Source organism: Orycteropus afer, unplaced genomic scaffold (genome assembly GCF_000298275.1).
Source record: "Orycteropus afer afer isolate SDZICR_OR568_19922 unplaced genomic scaffold, OryAfe1.0 scaffold00217, whole genome shotgun sequence".
Lineage (NCBI taxonomy): Eukaryota > Metazoa > Chordata > Mammalia > Tubulidentata > Orycteropodidae > Orycteropus > Orycteropus afer.
The window spans coordinates 515,805-535,245 of record NW_006921804.1 but is presented as its reverse complement, the minus strand read 5'-3'; the positions used below and the strand labels follow the sequence as shown (position 1 = coordinate 535,245).

The 19,441-nt window shown below is 45.8% G+C and overlaps 1 protein-coding gene across 1 annotated transcript; it reads right to left on the bottom strand.

Annotated features, from left to right (window-relative positions):
- Positions 1-13,168: 13,168 nt before the first annotated feature.
- LOC103203424 (ETS translocation variant 3-like protein) lies at positions 13,169-18,728 on the bottom strand. The gene is made up of 5 exons (XM_007948416.2): positions 18,653-18,728; positions 18,303-18,540; positions 17,865-18,054; positions 17,289-17,409; positions 13,169-13,650 (listed from the first exon to the last, which is right to left on the bottom strand). The coding sequence occupies exons 1-5, from the start codon at positions 18,711-18,713 to the stop codon at positions 13,169-13,171; spliced, it is 1,092 nt and encodes a 363-aa protein (XP_007946607.1). The 5' UTR covers positions 18,714-18,728.
- Between the last annotated feature and the right edge of the window lie 713 nt (positions 18,729-19,441).

Genomic DNA, 19,441 nt, shown 5'->3' with positions numbered 1-19,441 from the left:
TTCCTTCCGAGGAGTGGCTGGTGGATTTGAACCGCCAGCCTTCTGGTTAGCAGTCAAGTGTCTTAGCCACTATGCTACCAGAGCTCCATTTTTATGAGTTCCCATTTATTTCTTTTGTCTTTTTCTGTTTGTGTTTTTGGTATTACATTAGATAATCCATTGTTGAAAGCTGGACCTGACAGCATTAGCGCTGCTTCTTCTTCTAAGAATTTTAGTATTTTAGTTTGCACAGTTAGGTCCTTAATCCATTTTTAATTTGTTTTTTGCATATGATTTGAGGCATAGATCTTAAAATTTTTCTGCATGTGGAAATCCAATTTTCCCAGCAGCATTTATTGAAGAAACCTTTCTTTCTCCATCGAAGGGATTTAGCACTCTTGTCAAAAATCGGTTGACCACAGATGTGTGTTTATTTCTGGACTCTCAATTCTATTCCATTGGTCTATTATTATACCAATTCCAGGCTGTTTTGATTACTGTATCTGTATAGTATGTTTTTAAAATAGCAAGTGTGAGTCCTCCTACTTTGTTCTTCTCTTTCAACATTGTTTTAGCTATTTGAGGCCTCTTTCTATTCCATATAAAGTTGAGGATTGGTTTTTCTATTTCTGTAAAGAGGTTGTTGGAATTTTGACCAGGATTGCATTGAATCTATAGATTACTTTGAGTAATATTGACACCTTAACAATATTAAGTCTTCCAATCCATGAACACGAAATATCTTTCCATTTATTTAAGTCATCTTTTTTTTTTTTTTAACTTTTTATTGTGATTTGGGTGAAAGTTTACAGAGCAAATTCATTTTCCATACAGCAGTTCACATACGTATTTCAGTCTTCTTAAATCTCTTTTGTTGTTGTTGTTGTTGTTTGCCGTGGAGTCGGCCCCGACTCACAGCGACCCCTCCTTGGGTTTCCCAGGCAGTATCACTACGGAAGTAGGATTGCCTAACCTTCCTTCCGAGGAGTGGCTGGTGAGTTTGAACCACCAGCCTTCTGGTGAGCAGTCAAGTGCCTTAGGCACTATGCTACAGTTTTCATGGTATAAGTCCCTCACACCCCTGGTTAGATTTATTCCTAGGCATTTTATTCCCTTAGATGCTACTGTAAATGGAATTTTTGCCCTAATTTCCCTTTCAGATTTCTCGTGGCTGGTATATAGAAATCCAATTGATTTTTGTTTGTTGATCTTGTACCCTGCAACTATGCTAAATTCCTTTGTTAGCTCTAGAAGTTTTCTTGTAGACTCTTTGGGGTTTTGGTTTTATAGTTTTGTTTCTATTTAATTGGCAGATTGCCATTGCCTTTATAGTTTTATGTGCCATAAATATATATCTAAATATTAAAAAAAAAATTCGCTGCTGTCTGGTTGGATCTGACTCATAGCCACCCCTCCTTGGGTTTCTGTGGCCGTATCTCTACAGAAGTAGATTACCCAATCTTCCTTCCAGGGAGTGACTGGTGGGTGTGAACCGCCAGCTTTCTGGTTAGCAGTCAAATGCCTTAGGGACCACGCCACCAGGGCTCCTAAATATATATCTGTATCTAGTTTTAAATTAACACCAATGGAAGCAGCAGTCAACACATCAAGATGATGTATTGCACTGGGCAAATCTGCTGCAAAAGAACTCTTTCAAGTGCTGAAGAGTAAAGATGTCTCTTTGAAGACTAAAGTACCTAACCCAAGCCATGGTGTTTTCAGTTTCCTCATATGCATGTGAAAGCTGGACAATGAATAAGGAAGACAGAAGAAGAGTTGATGGTTTTGAGTTGTGCTGTTGGTGAAGAATACTGAAAGTACCATGGACTCCCAGAAGAATAAACAAATATGTCCTGGAAGAACTGCAACCAGAATGCTCCTTGGAAGTGAGAATGGCCAGACTTGGTCTCACCCACATTGACTCTGGTAGCTTAGTGCCTAAGGCACGTGACTGCTAATCAGAAGGCTGGTGGTTCAAACCCACCAGCACTCCTCGGAAGGAAGGTTGGGCAATCTACTTCCGTAGTGATACCTCCTCGGAAACCCAAGGAGGGGTCGCTATGAGTCAGGTCTGACTTAACGACACATGACAACAACAACAACACTTTGGTCATGTTGTCAGAAGGGCCCATTCCCTGGAGAAGGATGTCATGCTTGGTAAGATAGAGGGTCAGCAAAAAAGGAGAAGGCTCTCAATAGGGATGGATTGACAGTGGCTTCAAAAATGGGCTCAGGTGTAGCAAGAATTGTGAGGATGGTGCAGGACCAGGCAGTGTTTCATTCTGTTGTACATAGAGTTGCTATGAGTCAGAGCCAGTTCGATGGCACCTAATAACAGCAACAACAACAACCTAGTTTTATGTTTGTAGCCATTAAAATGACATTGTAGTGCAAATAAATCACCAACAATGGAGTTACGATGAGTATTTTTCCTTTCAGGAGAAGCCACTGAAATGCCATGATCAGACTGACATTTTAAATAGAGGATTCTGACAGTATGGACTATGGATTGGAAAGGGACAAGCTTAGTCTATTTAAGAGGCTGATAAGAGCCTAAACTAGGTCACTGTAGAATTGTCCAGGGAAGGACAGATTTGAAAACTGTTTAGGAGGTGAAGCTGATAGGATTTGGTGACTGACTGGAGGTGGGAGGTAAGGGAGAAAAAAATGTGAGCCTAAACTCTGGTTTCTGCTTGGGTGTGATTGGATAGATTGTTGACCAAAGTTAGAAACAGAGAAAAGGGGAGTTAGTGGCAGTACTACATGCTGAGACAAGAGTTGCATTTTGGTCGCAATGAGTTTGAGATGTCTCTGGGACATCCAGGCAGAGATGCTCAGTGGGCAGTTGGACTTATGAGGGTAAAGCTTGAACAAGAGGTCAGGGCTGGTCGTGCAGGTGTGGAAATGATCAGAATTTAGGGTTAAAGCAAAGAGGAGTCCTTGGATGGTACAAATGGTTAAGTGCTGGTCTACTAACTAGAAGGTTGGTGGTTTGAACCCACCCAGAGGTGCTTAGAAGAAAAGCCTGACAATCTGTCTCTGAAAAGTTACAGCCATTGAAAACCTTATGGAGCACATTTCTACTCTGACATTCATGGGGGTCTCCATGAGTCAGAATCAACTTGATGGCATTGGGTTTGTTTTTTTGGCTTGGATGGTGCAGAAGTTAACACCTTCAACTGCTAACCATCCAGAGGTGCCTCAGAAGAAAGGCCTGATGATCTACAGGTAGTCCCTAACTTATGACATATTCAAGTTATGACAGACCTCACTTATGACTGACCTTCTTTTTTTATTTGTACATCTTATCATTGGTAATGTGTACGTATTACCTACAACATTGCAGCATATAATTTGCTGATGTTATCCTTTTCAGATGTTTACTTGCAGATGTTCAATTTTATGATTTACTGTCCAAATCATAAATCATACGATTTGTTCAGTTTACTGTTCAAATCATAAATCAGGAGCTTCAGTTGCTTGAAAACGTGGGCCCAAATGTTGATCGCTTTTCTAAGTCAATAGGAAGATTTGTGAAGCAGTGAGATGTTACTGTGAAATGAATGAAGAAAAAGAGAAAAGGACTATATAAGCAACTTTCGCTAATTTTCTGACTAGAAACACAATCCCCATTGCCAGGGATAATCCAGATGGTGTAGAGTCTTCCACAAGTGGAGTTATTGCTGCAAATGACAAAATACCAACATCATCCAGCTCGTCCTCATCATTGGAGTAAATTTTTATGATTTGTGTATTTTTTTATGTATGTATTAAAATTCATCAACATATGTTTATATGTAATGTTTCCAACCCCTAAAGACAAGTAAATATCGGGTTTATAAAGATACTAATAATAAAGGGTGATAATAATGAAAACTTAAATAAAAATGAAGTATTTGACTTAGAACCAACTTATAATGGAATTGTCAGAATGCAGCCCCAACTTAAGTCAGGGACTACCTGTACTTCCAAAAATAAAAACTCTATGAAGCACAGTTGTATTCTATCACATATGGGGTCACCATGTGCCAGAGTCAATGTGACAACATCTGGTTTTTAAGGCAGGGAGAGAAGATGAAACCAAAACCATGTGTAGAATAGTCAGGGCTGTGGGCTGTTTCTGGGAAATGCTGGAGATGAGGGTACAGAGGAGACTCCAGAAAGGAGATTGAATAGTTGTAGAAATGGGAGAGCTAGGAAAGGATGGATTTTAGCAGCTAATGGAGCAAAGTGTTGCTAACAACCTCACATGCAGATTCAATAAGATAAAGATTAAACTACCTGTGATCACTGTGTCCATTCCATGTGGAAGCCATGGGAAAAATGTGGTATAGACATGCCACTCCCTTTCCTAAGCCTGCAGCACAGTCTTGGAATCCTCCTCAACCGTGTGCTTCAGGAGCCCCTGTCAACTAATTGGGGTTGGCACAATGTTTGAAATCTGCCGGACCTTCCTTGTGTGGTACAGGTGGGAGGGGCTGCATCATTGAGGAGAGAAACAACCATTCCTGGGCCTGGAAGAAAAGGCCATGCAGGGGAGGGAGCCCAAGAGAAGTGAAATAGACTGTGGAAAGGAAGGGAATGAGATATGGGTAAGAGATAAGCAGAAGGCTTGTGAGGACCCAGAAGAAATGACTCTATGGTGGCACCAAGCCCTCAATTGTGAGATTTTCTCCATCATCCCATAGCAACTTGGGTACAGAAAAGGGAATGTGAACCATGGGATTGATACACAGCTAGGTTTTGCTATTTCTAGTGATCTGGGATAACTTACTCTCTCCAGGGGCCATGGGACCCTCAACTGAAAAATAAATTGGTTACACTTAAGTGGAATATTTAAGATAGGCAAATACATAGAGACCCCAATTTATTAATGATCACCAGGAGTGGGGGGTGAGAGATGGTTATTGCTTAAGGGGCACTGAGTTTCTGTTAAGGGTGAGGAAAACATTTGGAAACAGATTGTGGTGATAGTTGTACAACATGATGAATATAATTGATGTCACTGAATTGTACATGTGAAAATGGTTGGGATGGCAAATGTTTTGTTACATACATATTTTACCACACACACAAAATAAATAGTGGACTGGATGATATCTCTGGCTCTGGCTCTTTCCTTCATCTATCCATGTTTCCTACTTTCATTCTTAAGTGGCCATAAAGTGAATTTGAAATATCCTTTAAATATTTATTAATGAGAAGGTCATTATTCCTCATTTTAGAACAGAGTAGAACAAATTATAAATGGCAAACAAGGATAAAATGTTCCATTTCTCTCATCACTTACTTACTCAAGTTCCTGGGTGGTGCAAGTGGTTTGCAGTCAGCTGCTAACCTAAAAGTTGGCAGTTCGAACCCACCCAGTGGCACTGTGAAAGGCCTGGCAATCTATTTTCATAAAGATTACAGCCAAAAAAACCCTATGAAGTGTCTCCCTGTGCATACACAGCCTTTCTATTCTCCCATGATTGTTCTCTCCAAGGAGTGTATCTACCTAATACAAATGTCTACTCTGTAACACATGAGATCACCATGAAACAGTACTGACTTGAAGAACTACAGCAGAAGAAAATGATGACTTTCAGTTTACTCTTATTAATAAAAGTAGCAAAAGGTGAAAGATTACAGCTGCCAAAGGTCCAGGAAGACTCATCCTTTGCAGTTGGCACTTGAGTAGAGACTTGGGAGCCAGACTACTTTGGTCTGAACCCTGGCTCTGCCACTTGCCAGAAATGTGACCTTGTGTCTCAGTTCTTTGTCTGTAAAATGGGATGGTAATCATGTCTACCTCACAAAGTTGTTCTGAGTGTTGAATGAGCTAGTGTATGTGAAGCACTTACAGCAGTCCTGGCTTATACATCATGCGATGTGTGAGTTGGCCATTATTATAATCCTTTCAGAGGACAGTTGGGCAATATGTGCATCTAATGTCATTAAAATGTCATATATTTTTTTTTAATTTTATTGTGATTTGGGTGAAAGTTTACAGAGCAAATTCACTTTCCATACAGCAGCTCACTTATGTCTCATGACATTGACTACAATTTCCCGCAATGCAACAGCTCTCCTCCCACTTCCTCCCCATAGTTACCTTTTCCCTGTGTCCATCCTTCCATGAGCTCCTGCCCCTGAGCTGTCTTCCTGTGCATACACAGCCCTTCTATTCTCCCAGGATTGTTCTCTCCAAGGAGTGTATCTACCTAATACAAATGTTCAGCTCATGCCTGTCTTTTGTTTGGCTGGAAGCCACAGGAGTGGGTTCAATTCCAGACCTTCCAAACTGGTCCTTTTTTTTTTTTTTTTTTTTTAATGATTTTGAGTTTTGTTCTACATTGTTCTCCCACTCTACCCAGGATCTCTTACATAGATCCCCCTCTGAGTGGTTGACAGTGGTAGCTGGGCACCATCTAGTTCTTCTGGTCTCATAGCTGTATAGGCTGAGAATCAAATGGTGTACCAGTCCCTTGGAAAGTGTCATAATTTTTGACCCAATAATGCCTCTCCCCAGAATTTATCTCAAGGAACTAATTCAAGGAATGAAAAAAAACCCATCATAACTGTAAACAAAGATTTTGATGTAGTTTTATTTACACAGAAAATAGTAACAAAAGATGACCAGTAAGGGAATGGTTAAGTATATGCCATATCAACATGACAAAATATTCTTCCATGGTTAAGATGAGCTACGTTAATTACAAATATGTGGTGAAGTGTTTATGAAGTAATATTAGATGAAAGAAGTCAATCACAGAATTGTATGTTCGTTATGATAAATACCTCTGGAAGCAATCAGCACATATTATCTGGCTATCTGCATTTGGCCACTACCTGTCTGTCAGTTTGTTGTACCTTCCTGGCTTGTGTGTTGCTGTGAGGCTGGAAGCTATGCTGCCAGGATTTCAGATACTTGCAGGATTGCCCATGGTGGACAGATTTCAGCAGAGCTGCCAGATTGAAGCAGACTAGGAAGAAAGGCCTGGCCTTTTGAAAATTGGCCAGCGAAAAGCTTATGAATTACAACAGAATATTGTCCAGTACAGTGCTGGAAGATGAGCCCCCTAGGTTGGAAGGCAACAGCGGACTCCAGCATGCTAGTGATCATGATGATGTCACAGGGTCCAGCAGTGTTTTGTTCTCTTATACGTGGAGTCACCATGAGTTGAAGCACCACCTTGTTGGGATTGCAAGTTCCCCTTGTCTTACCAGGCCTGGAGCCCCCTCCCCTCTTCTGTGCCGTCTACCCAGCCTTCTGTGGGATGGCCTTGCTGGCCACTCCTTCCCTCCCCCACATCTCACACGTAAACTTTCCATACAATATATTGACTTCTCTCATGAAGCCTGTGATGCTTCACAGATGAAGGTGTCATAACGACAGGTAGTCCTTATCTACAGTACCTGGCAGTACAGCACAGTGTCTGGCACATAGTTGTTGTTGTTATGTAACATCAAGTCGGATCTGACTCATAGCGACCCCTCCTTGGGTTTCTGAGGCGGTATCACTACAGAAGTAGATTGCCCAACCTTCCTTCTGAGGAGTGGCTGGTGGGTTTGAACCGCCAGCCTTCTGGTTAGCAGTCAAGTGCCTTAGGCACCATGCTACCAGAGCTCCTGCTCTGGCACATAGTAGGCATTTAATAAATGTTTGTTGAAATATATATTTAATTTATAATATTGTTGCTAGTTGCTGTTGAGTTGACCTTTATTCGTGGCGACCCTATGTGTGTGGAGTAGAGCTACTCTATAGGATTTTCAAGGCTATGACCTTTTGGAAGGTAGATCCCCAGTCCTGTATTCCAAGGTGTCTCTGGGTGTGTTTGAACCACCAACCTTTTGGCTAGTAGTCAAGAGCTTAACCGATTGTGCCACTCAGGGACTCCATAATATTATCATACGTATTTATATTTTTTTATCATGGGAATTATATATATATATAATAAAACTTGGCTATTTCAACCATCTTCACATGCAGAGTTCAGTGACATTAATTATGCTCATCATGTTGCTCACCCAAAACCTTTATCAGTTGCCTATCTTTTTCTTTTTTAAAGCATGTATTGTCCTTGAATGTTTTTCTCCCCTCTGGATCAGGGTTCTCATTAGGAGAAAAAAGGTAGAAAGTGGGGATTAGTCTCACTTCCACAAACAATTCAGGGCAGCAAATACTTTGCTTTTATTTTTAAATCCCCAAGGCATCTTCCACATGCTAATCAACTGTTCTAGTGAAAAACACCTTCGATTTAACAAGGGTGTGCTGCACCACCACGGAGATTACCAGCTTTGTGGGGACACAATATTAATGCACATGAGACAATTAGGGGACACTGCCAGACAATACATAATCAACTACCCAAAGTTCACACAGAAAAGAAAAATGCTTACTTCTCTGGTCGTATTAAAAATCACACTGGAACAACTTTTTAAATTTCCCTCTCATACTCTTATTTCTAAGTCATTTTAAGGGCCTCTAAAACTCTCAAGCCAAGTGTTTATGGTGAGGTGGAAAGAACATTAACTGATAATTAGCACATTTATATTCTAAATTTGGCTCTTCTATTTGTATGATCTTCAACTTCTGAGGCAGTGTCTCTATGGAAGTAGATTGCCCCATCTTCCTTCCAAGGAGTGGCTGGTGGGTTTGAACCATCAGCCTTCTGGTTAGCAGTCAAATACCTTAGGCACTATGCCACCAGAGCTCCTTTCCTGTTTTTGAGTCTGTAAAATTAGGGATTGAACTTGATGGTCTCTAAGGTCCCTTCTGACCCCTACTTAGCAGCCTGAGATTCATAAAGCTGAGGAGTCCATCCTTGAAATTCTACTTGAAGTTCCTGAGTGCTCTGTCCTTCCTTGTCTTTGGGATGATAGCACTAAGGGCCAAGGAGTAGGGCTCGTTGGTGAGAAGACTTCTCTGCATCTTGTTCTGGTTCCAATGCTCCTAGAAGGCTGAGTGTCCACTCCTAGGTGAGGCTGATGGTCATAGATGGCAAAACAACAAACGCCAACCCAAACCAGTTGCCATCCAGTTGATTCTGACTCATGGTGACCCCATGTGTGCAGAGTGGAGCTGCTCCATAGGGTTTTCATGGTTGTGTCCTTTTGGAAGCAGACCAGGCCTCTCTTCTGCAGCACCTCCAGGTGTGTTTGAACTGCCAGTCTTTTGTTAGCAGTGGAGCACACCACCCAGGGACTCCATCATAGATGGGCCAGGAAAACTAGAAACCAAACTCACAGCCATCTAGTTGATTCTGACCCATAGCCACCCCTGAATGGGTTTCTGAGGCAGTACAACTTTACTGGAAGCAGATTTCCCCAACTGCTTTCTGTAGAGCAGCTGGTAGGTTTGAACCACCAACATTTTGGATAGTAGTCTAATGCCTTAGGCACTGTGCCACCAGACCTCCTTTCATAGATGGGGAGAGGATGTGATTTCTAGGATTAATGGCTGTGCTCTGCTTTACCAAAGATACTCACAACCTGTCCGGTTGGTGGTCATATTAGACTTGTTGGTTCTTTGGTGAATACTCCATGATTTGTCAACGGAGATTGCAGTGGGAAGGTGCTCATAAAAAGTTTCCAATCTGTGACTCCCTCCCTTCTCTCAGAGGGCTCCAAGGTACCTATCACCTCCTCAGCTCAGAGCCCTCTGTATTGTGTTGTTATGTGCCATCAAGTCATCTCCGACTCATAGTGACCCCTCCTTGGGTTTCCAAGGCAGTATCTCTATGGAAGTAGATTGCCCGATCTTCCTTCTAAGGAGTGGCTGGTGGGTTTGAACTGCCAGCCTTCTGGTTAGCAGTCAAGTGCCTTAGGCACTGTTGTTGTTATTTGCCGAGTTGGCCAAGTTGGCCCTGACTCATAGTGACCCCTCCTTGGGTTTCCGAGGCAGTATCACTACGGAAGTAGGATTGCCCAACCTTCCTTCCGAGGAGTGGCTGGTGGGTTTGAACTGCCAGCCTTCTGGTTAGCAGTCAAGTGCCTTAGGCACTAGGCCACCAGAACTCCCAGTCTGGGCTTGAGCCTGGAGTTCTTCCTATTGCTGGTATTGACTCTTACCACCAGAGGGCACTCTTACAGTGTAGAAACCAGCAGTCTCTGGCTTTGGGGAGTCCCATCTTTGCCAGAACATCTGGACTTGTTGAAGTCAGCCTGTGTTTCTCTATTTGCCACTTAAGTGATTTTAAACTGGGGTTGATTTTTGCCCCACAGGGGCACATTTGGCAATGTCCAGAGACATTTTTGGTTGTTAACAACTGAGTGGAAGAAGGTACTGGTATCTAGGTGATAGAGGCCAGGGATGCTGCTAAACATCCTGGTATGTGTATAGGAGCTCTGGTAGTGTACTGCCTAAGGCATTTGACTGCTAACCAGAAGGCTGGTGGTTCAAACCCACCAGCCACTCCTCGGAAGGAAGGTTGGGCAATCTACCTCTGTAGTGATACCGCCTCAGAAACCCAAAGAGGAGCCACTATGAGTCAGATCCAACTCCATGGCAGTGAGTTTGGTTATACACAGGATCACATCCCTTAGCAAGGAATTAATCCAGCCAAGTTGAAATACTCTGCTCTAATTGAATCTGTTGCCTAAAATCCACAGTGCACTACCAGGATGTTTAAATCCTCTGGGGCTGAGCTCTCAGTCTCTCCGCAAACCTTCTTCAAAGGGAGATTCAGAATAATGACCTCAAAGCAGTTTTCACTACCTGAAAAGTGGGTTCCACTGAAGAGGGGGTAGGGCCAGGCAGAGAGCACATGAGGGTCCCCATAACAGAAAAAACCCTGTCCCTGGGACTGCTCTCTCTGAACAGGGCCCCAGCCCTATGACAACATAATCCAGTTCCTTGGGCTGCAGCAGACAACACTAGCTCTTTGTCTCCCCAAACTGGGCAGGAAGATGGGAAAGTCCTGGGGGATGGGCCTTTAGTTTTGGGAGCAAGCGAAAAGCGTCTCTCACTGTAGCTCCTGGTATCCCCTGGGAGAGAGACTGTGGGGTCCCTTTTTCTTGGCATCTGGGGTAGTGGAGGGAGAGAGAGACACTCATAGATCTTTCTCCTGATCTAAGTCAGCTTGGAAAGCTTGTAAGCTTGGAAATCTATGGGCTGGGGTCCCTGCCAATCTCAACCTGTCTGTGGGGTGAAGGCCTAACCTTGCCCCACTCTAGGTCTTTTCTTCCCCTTCCAGTTGTGAGAACAGTGCATCTGCTATGAAGAGGCTGCAGAAAGCAAAATGCCTGGGGATCCACGAAGAGGTGGATGCCTATACCTAATTCTTTGCGAGAGACAAGGACAAACAATGGGCAGTGGGCAAAGGATCCCTCTATGGCTCCTTAGATTTTTTTTCCCCTTAGTTCTTGATGAACAGCATAGGAAGGAGGTGGAGACAAATTCCATACCCAGTATTCATGGCCTAGGGATTTCTTATTAGTTGCCATCAAATTTATTTGGGCTCATAATATAGGTCAACCTCCTTGGTTCTCAGAGCAGCCCTCTCTGTTGGCATTTCCTTGGTTGAGCAAAAGACTCTCCCTTTTAGTGCTCACCCACTCCCCTAAGCACCCAATGCTTCAAATCTGCCCTCCTTGTCATTCTTAGACATGGAAGTAGAGGAAGAGGACCCCTGCTAATGACCTCCTTCCTCACCTCCCACCTCTTCAAGTTCTGCTTAGCCATCCTCCACGGGGACCTGAGCATCATTCTGTGCAGATGTCTGCTTTGCTCACAAAGTCTTCCCTGGATGCTGATGTCCCATCTCCTCCTGGTTGCTTCTATGCCACCCCCTGCTATATATAGCCTTTCTCTCTGGCAGCTGATGACAGGAGAAGGGAGGAGACTGGCTGCCTTGATTTCCAGCTCTGCTCCAGACCTCAGGCCCTCCCCTGGTCCCCTGGCCCCTTTTCTGTGAGAAATCATAGGTCCTGTTTCACTTCAGCCCAGAGCAGAGGACAGGAAGAGCCAGTAGGGGCTGGGCCCACTGGAGGCAGGCAGTCAGCTGAGAGGGCAGTTTGCCAAGGACATTTTATTCAAGGTCTGCGGTGGAGTACTATCAAGAGAAGAGGCCAGTCCCTCCTTCCCACCTGTCTGGGCTGGGGAAAGTGGAGGTGGGAAGAAATGCCTGCATGGGACAGGAACTCCCAGGATCAAAGAAATCAGAAGCACACAGGAAGCACACGGAGGAAGTAGGGGAGAGAGGGAGACCAGAGACCCTAGGACATGGGCCTGGAGAGGAAAGGAAGTTGTCCTGAGACTCAGGAGCAAATCAGGTCCTGGTCCCTCACTAACCTAGAACCTTAATTTCTCTCCTGAGGTGTTTGTGGTGAGCAGTTATAGAAGATGTCAAATGATGGAAACTTGACTCTCCTCCCCTCAAAAACAAACAAACAAACAAAAAAAAGGATTAAGAACATCTTTGTGAACCACAGCCTCTTCTAGCCTGAGACCAGAAGAACTAGATGGTACCCAGCTACCACTACCGATCATTCTGACCAGGAACACAATAGAAAGTCCTTGTTAGAATGGGAGAAAAATGTAGAATAAATCTCAAATTCATAAAAAAGAGCAGACTTATTGGGCTGATAGAGACTAGAAGAAGCCCCAAGACTATCACCCTAAGATACCCTTTTAACCTGGAACTGAAGACATTCCTGGAAGTCACATTTCAGCCAAATAATAGATGGCCTGTAAAATAAACAATAACACACATGAGGAATGTGTTTCTTTAAACAACAGACTGTACAAGACCAAATGGTCAACATTTACCCAAAAGCAAAGATGAGAAGGCAAGGAGGAGCAGGGAAACTGGATGGATGGCAAGGGGTTAGGCAGGGTGGAAATGGAGAGCATGCAGGGCTGTAACCAATGTCACAGAACAACTTGTGGATGACTTGTTAAATGGAGATCTAATTTGCTGTGTAAACTTTCGCTTAAAACAAAATGTTAAAAAAAAAAAAAAAAAAAAAACATAATCTGATTGGCAATTTTGGAGGGGGGGGCACCTTGCTTAAATTTTCCCTATCCCCACATATTCTCCTCCCCGCCATTGCCTTCGCTTTGGCTCCAACTCTACTGCTTTAAATCCTCCTGCAGTGGAAGCCCATTTTCCGCCAGGGATTGGGCTGGAAAGTGCAAAGCCAGAGGGAGGTGGGCAAGAGAAGAGATGGAGTTAGGCCCCTCCCCCCTTCACATCTCTTTTCCCAATTAAGGAGGATCCAAGGGCCACACTGCTTTGAAAATCTCCAGATTGGGGGATGTAGGGCTTTCCTCCCCAATTTTGAGTCCATGGGCCTCTGGGGAGAGGCTCTCCCTCAGATCCATGGCCCCTTTTGTCCCCATGAGGGGATCAAGCTTTTCCCCTAGCCCTTCGGGCCTCAGGGACAGGAGCCGAAGCCTCTCGCCAGCCCCTTGTCCCAGCCCTGCCACCAGGGGGAGCCCTGGAAAATGCCGGGTCCCTGGGGGGCAACTGGGGCCTGGGAGCAGGATGTCTGGCTTGGAGGACCCCAGAAGTTGCTGCTCTGTGGTGGGGGGAGGGGGCAAGAAGGGCCTTGAGAGGCGAGTCCAGTCGGAAGGGAGAAGAGGCGGCAGGGGAGGGGTGAAGGAGACAAAACCGGGCAGCTCATCTGGGAGGTTCCTGAAATGGCAGCAGGAACCCAGCCGGCAGGGGGCTGGGGCAGAGCCAAGCCCTAGAGAAAGAGAGAAAGACAGGGTCAAAGGGAGCAGCCCCACCTTTCTGAGACACCCCTTTCTCCTCTCATAACCCTTTTGTCTCTTGCTTGAAACTCTCTCTCCCTCTCACCATCCCCTTTCTTTTTTTCTTAGCTCCAGGTCTCATAGTAAATGCCATTTTTGAGGGAAGTTCAGGTGAGAACCTCTCCTTATCAGCTCTTATCATGTCCTGCGCGTCTCCACCAGGGCACTTAGCTCAGTTAGAGTTATATAGTCATTTGTAGGATCATTTAATGTGTGTGTCCCCAACTCTGTGAGGGCAGGAACTGTGCTTGTTTTATTCAACCCCCTGTCTTCAGCACCCAACCTAGTCTAGTGCATATTAAGTACTCAGTACAAATGGGTTGAATGAATAAATGAAGATACTCTTTGCTGTGACTCAGTGAATCCATTCTTCACTCTTAAAGCTGTGCAGCAAAGGGCTCTGGTGCTAGCTGGACAAACAACTGGCTGTGTGGCCTTGGGCTTGTCCTTTAAATGCTCAGACCTCAGTTTCTTCACCAATAAAGCCACCTTTCCTACTCCTGGAGTCCCTGGATGGTGCAAACGATTAACGTGTCCAGCCGCTAACTGAAAGGCTGAAGGCTTGAGTCCACCCAGAGGTGCCTTGGTGGAAAGCCTTGGTACTCATGAAGAGTCAGCCATTGGAAACCCTGTGGAGCACAGTTCTACTCTTACACACATGGGGTCACCATGAGTCGGAATGACTCGACAGCAACCGGTAAACCTAAGATTCAATGACATAACTAGTCCAAAGGAGCCTGGAGAGCTAAAATCTGTGGATATGAGGTCTAGGGTGGGTGTGGAGTGAGCCTCAGTCTGCCTCTTCTCTCTCTGGTTCATAGCTCTCTTCTCCCAAGAGGCCTCCTAACTCCTATTCTTTCCAAATCTATCCTATTCTATTCTCTGCACCCCTACCCCATCTCTGGGATCCTACAATAGGGACAAGCAGCTGAGGTCCCTAAAGACGACTGTTTAGATTTTCACACCATTTTCTGTATTTCAAAAAGCTTAGTCCCAGTTCCCTACGTTTTCTTAGCAAGGTCACATTATTCAACTAAAAGAGCAAGATCTTGACATTCGACAGGAAAATATCAGCCCAATGTGGTCACGTTGGTGGGTCTAAAGTTCATAAAAACTGGAAAAACAAATTAGTTATTTCTTTATACGTTGGCTTTTTGATAGGAAAAGCATTTCTGAAGTTAGAGCTAGGAAAGGAGAAAATTATCTATGAAGGGAGAGATTAGTAAGAATGATTCTCCATGAGGAAAGGAGTAGAGACCCCTGCCATATGCAGTGTACCCTCTCTCTTGGTCATTGCTCTTTGCCTTGAGTTCTTAAGTGAGGTGGAGTCAGTGCTGTAACCCCTGCCCCCCCCACACACAAAGTAGAGGTGCCTGTGGGCAGGGACGTTGTGTGTCCTCCCTCAGCCCCAGGGCTCCTGAGGTGAGGGTTGTGTCTCCTCTGGAGAGTGCAGCCCAGCAGGCCTGTGGAGGAGATATTTCTAAAAGTCCTTCTTTCTCACCCTTTCCCGACACCAGCCCTGCAACTTCCTGGCTCTGGCTCCATAGTCCAGGCCCCTGGGCACTCTTCTGCTTGGAAGCAGCTTCCTTTCTTGGCACCAAATGTTCTGAGTGAGGGTGGAGGTGAGGGGTGGCTGGCATAGCCTTCTGGAATCTCATACCAGAAGTAGGGCATGTTGTTGCTACTAACCTCCCGATAACCTACACCCACTTAATGTCCCTCAGGGCCCAGGCATAGGCAGGGCATATAGGTGCACCTGCAGAGGGCAGAGGTGCAGAATAGCCACTGGAAACTGGGGTTCAGGAGGGAACACATTTTTTCTCTCTCACAATTTCCCAAAGAGAGAAGCTTTGTGTCCAAGGCACTCCCAGAGCTGGGAGAGGGTGAGTGGGGGTGGAAGAACAGGGAGGGCTGTTCAGGTGCTGTTTAGCTCCAGGCTGCCAGACTGGTAGCTGTACAAGTTCCAGCAGGCCCTGGGCCACCCCATGCACACTGCCTCGGCTGCACTTACAGGGATCCAGGAGCCAGGCACCATGCATTCTCTGGCAGGGTCTGGGCCAAAGCTATACTGGGACTGGGACTAAGGTTCTTATTCCATGAAATTGCCTGATGTGAGGGGTAGGTCTTAGGCCTCTGAAGAAGAGTTTGTTGAGAGTCTCTGTGACAAAATCTGGTTTCGTTTCTTCCCAGTTTATGGCTGTGGAAGAGCTGGCCTCTGCTTACATTTTCACTCTTCTCTCTGCTTCCATCACCATGTGCTGCCACACTGGCCTTCTCCCAGCTCCTCTTTTCTGCTCCAGGGCCTTTGCACACACTGTTCTCTCTACTTGTTATGCTCCCCCTGCTCCAGCTGAGCTAAGCTAACACCTATTTATACTTTGGGTGTCACTTCAATGTTACTTTATCAGCGAAGCCTTCTCTGATGTCTTTTTGTTGTTGTTGTTGTTATGTGCCATCAAGTCGGCCCCGACTCATAGCGACCCCTCCTTGGGTTTCCGAGGCAGTATCACTATGGACCAACCTTCCTTCCGAGGAGTGGCTGGTGGGTTTGAACCGCCAGCCTTCTGGTTAGCAGTCAAGTGCCTTAGGCACTATGCTACCAGAGCTCCCCCTGATGTCTTTAGCATCCTGAATTTCTCCTCTCTAACAGCACAGTTATAGTTACGTATCTGTTTATTAGATGGTTAATTATTGTTGGCATCCCCTCGTCTTGCCTAAAAACTCTATAAAGGCATTCTTGCTTGCATTGGTATCCCTAGTCCCTAGGACAGTGCCTGGCATACTAATCAGGAGGTCATTAAATATCTGTTGAAAGAAGAAATGACTGAATGAGTAAACTTTGTCTTCCCAATCTCCCTTCCACTTAGTCCCTTTCCTCATCCCAGGAGGAGCCCTTGCCCTGGGCTCCATCTGCTTCTCCCTAGATTACCTTTGCAAAAGCCTCCCGACACCAGTGCTACACCTCCTTCAATCCAACTCTACACACAGCCTGAATAATCCTTATAACGTGAAAACCTTAACATGTCTCTCCCTCCTGGATCCCTGCAGTCCAAAGGATAAAGTCCAACTCCTTAGCATGGCTTCTGAAGCCCTCAGGGACTGGATATCTGTTTTCCTTGCCAACCCTGTCTCTCACCCTTCTTGATTATCCCACCCCATCATATGACAGCCTCTCTGACCATGGCAAGCTATGAGCAGTTCTTCAGATTTGCTACTCCGGCTTATAGCTTTTTCTTTATTAACACTATTCTCACTGCCTGGGCATCTTTCTCCACCTTCTTCAGCTGCTCATGTGTTGCCTCCTCTTGGAAGCCCAACTCCTCTGTGCACCCAGAAGTTCCTGTCCCTTAACAGTACCACAGCATCAGCCAGTGTTTGCTCCCTCCTGGCCTCTAAGCATCTTGAGGGCCGTTTTTCATCTCTGAAGTGCCAAACCTGGTAGATAGCTGATATTGAATGAATGAATGACTTGTCTTATTCCTTGCCTCCTGGCCCCCCACCCATGGACTCAGCCAGAGAATCCTCCTTCTGGTTAAGATTCCCTGTGCCCTCCCCTATCCTGAGCACTCACGATGGTCACTGTTGCTGCTTCCCTTCTTATCTCCAGAGGCCCCTGGGGGCCCTCTCGGGGTCCACTGGCCAACCAGCTGCTCCACCATGGCCCGGTGAGTGAACAGCATGCTTTGCAGGAGCTGAGGAGTGAGGAGACATTGTTGTAGGTGTGGGACAAGCTCTCTCTGGCATATATTTCCCCAGAATACACTGGTACAATTGACCAATTGTCAAAGCAATGGAATGAATACTTCTACGTAAGTTGTTAAATAACGACTATCTAAGTCGGCCTACAGTCTTGGATGTCCTGGACCCTCCCCTAGGACCCCTACCCTTTCCCTAATATCCACCACTGAAGAAATGATGCCCACACAGAAGGTGTTGTCCTTTCTCCCAGGGGGGTGCTGTATCATGCAGATTGTTAAATATTTTGAATATCACCCCTGCCCCTGGGCACTCAGGGACTTGGATGCAGAGGGGGCAGAACATTGGAGGGAGGTGATGGATCCTTGAGGCGGAGAGGGGGACTGTGGCCTCCTGGGTAGGGGGGGCGAGGCCTGGTGGAACCCTGGGGACAGGCAGACTTCATGCCTACCTCGCTCTGCACACCCATGGGCACCAGAGCTGGGCGACACAAGGTAGGGGCTCCCAGCAGCAAGTGGGGTGATGGTGGTGCTTGCATCTCCCATAGAGGGTAGTTGACTATGATGAGCTTGCTGAAGTTGAACTTGTAAGTGAACCTCTTGCCTTTGGTCTTGTGCAGGATCCTCTTATTGTAGTAGTATCTGGAGAATCCAAGGTTGAGAATACAGATTTGGCCCACTGGGCAGGGGTTAGTCAGAGACCCAGAAAACCCCACTGCCCCAGTCCAGCAAGGCTGACCCCAAGCTGTTCTTGGAGAGCCAGGCATGTTACCACAGCCATGGGCATTTTCCCAAGCATTGGAGCGGCTGGGACTGGAGATGTGGACAGAAACCACAACCCCTTTCTTTGGACTCTGCCCTCTCTGGGCATGTGGACTACCTTCTCTCACCTGAGGGCCCGGCTCAGCTTGTCATAATTCATCTGTGGTTTGCATTTCCTACGGCCCCAGAGGCGGGCCACCTCGTCTGGGTCCTTGATGACAAACTCCCCGTATTCTCCCTGCTGCCAGGCAATGACATGGCGGAACTCCTCCTTCTGTAGCAGCTCTAGGATGAAGTGCCACAGCTGGATCTGCCGGGAGCCTGGGGACGACTCAGCTTTGTAGGCCCAGTCGGGGAAGGCCAAGCCTGGGGTGGAGAGGGTAGCATGAGGTGCCAGGCCAGTGGTCTGAGGCCCCACCTCTGGGCCGCCTGCCAGTCTACCCAATAGATTATGGAGGAGACCTGCCAAAGGGCTCACCTGAGATCCAGTAGTTGCTAGGGATGGCAGGGGTGCTCTCAGCCAAGCAGCTGCAGTGCATGGTCCACTCTGGGGCAGAGAGGGCTGTCTGGGCCTTTGGACAAAATGGTAGCTACTTAAGAGAAAGAGAGAGAAAGGAGGTAGAAGAGGGAAGGATAAAAGAAGGAGGAAGGAAGGGGAAGGCAGAAAGAAGGTCAGGAAAGAAAGACAGGAGAAGGAAGGGATGAGTCAAGGGGAGAAAAGGCAGGAGAGAGAAGTCTGTGTCAGGAAGCTTCCCTGTGCCCAGGGCAGGGCCCAGCCTCTCTTGGGGCCTCCTCCCTGGCCAAGGGCTGATCCAAGACTTGAGCCTTGGAGCTGAGCAACTTATATACATGGAGAATAATGCAAAGGGTCCTGTATCCTACCCCCGCTGAGAGATTTAGACAGAGAATGAGATCTCTTCTCAGGGTTTAGTGGGATTGGAGTTTTTCCAGGGAGAAGACAACAGAAAATGTGATTAATCGTTGGCTCTTTTCAAGCCTTGAGTGGAAAGGAGGTGGCAGATACAGGCAGTCTCTGGGTTATGAATGAGATCTGTTTCTGTATCTTTTTAGAAGTTGTAGGTAAGTTGGAACAGGTACAGAGGGTTCTGATTTAGCCTTATTTTAGTGCAAGAAATGCTTGAAGCTTTTTCAGTGATTTAAAAGGTGCATGTACAGCAAGTGAAGGCAAATTTGGGAAGATAGTAATAAATTACAGGGTAACTTCAAAGAAAATTAATAAACTTTCTCAACAAAATAAAGAATATCA

What these genes read in the sequence shown, in the direction of transcription:
- LOC103203424 (XM_007948416.2), bottom strand. Translation starts at nt 18,713, where the DNA reads ATGCACTGCAGCTGCTTGGCTGAGAGCACCCCTGCCATCCCTAGCAAC. An exon ending in TAGCAACTACTGGATCTCAG is followed by an intron (nt 18,541 to 18,652) that starts GTGAGCCCTTTG and finishes TCTCCACCCCAG; the next exon opens with GCTTGGCCTTCCCCGACTGG. An exon ending in AAGCTGAGCCGGGCCCTCAG is followed by an intron (nt 18,055 to 18,302) that starts GTGAGAGAAGGT and finishes TGGATTCTCCAG; the next exon opens with ATACTACTACAATAAGAGGA.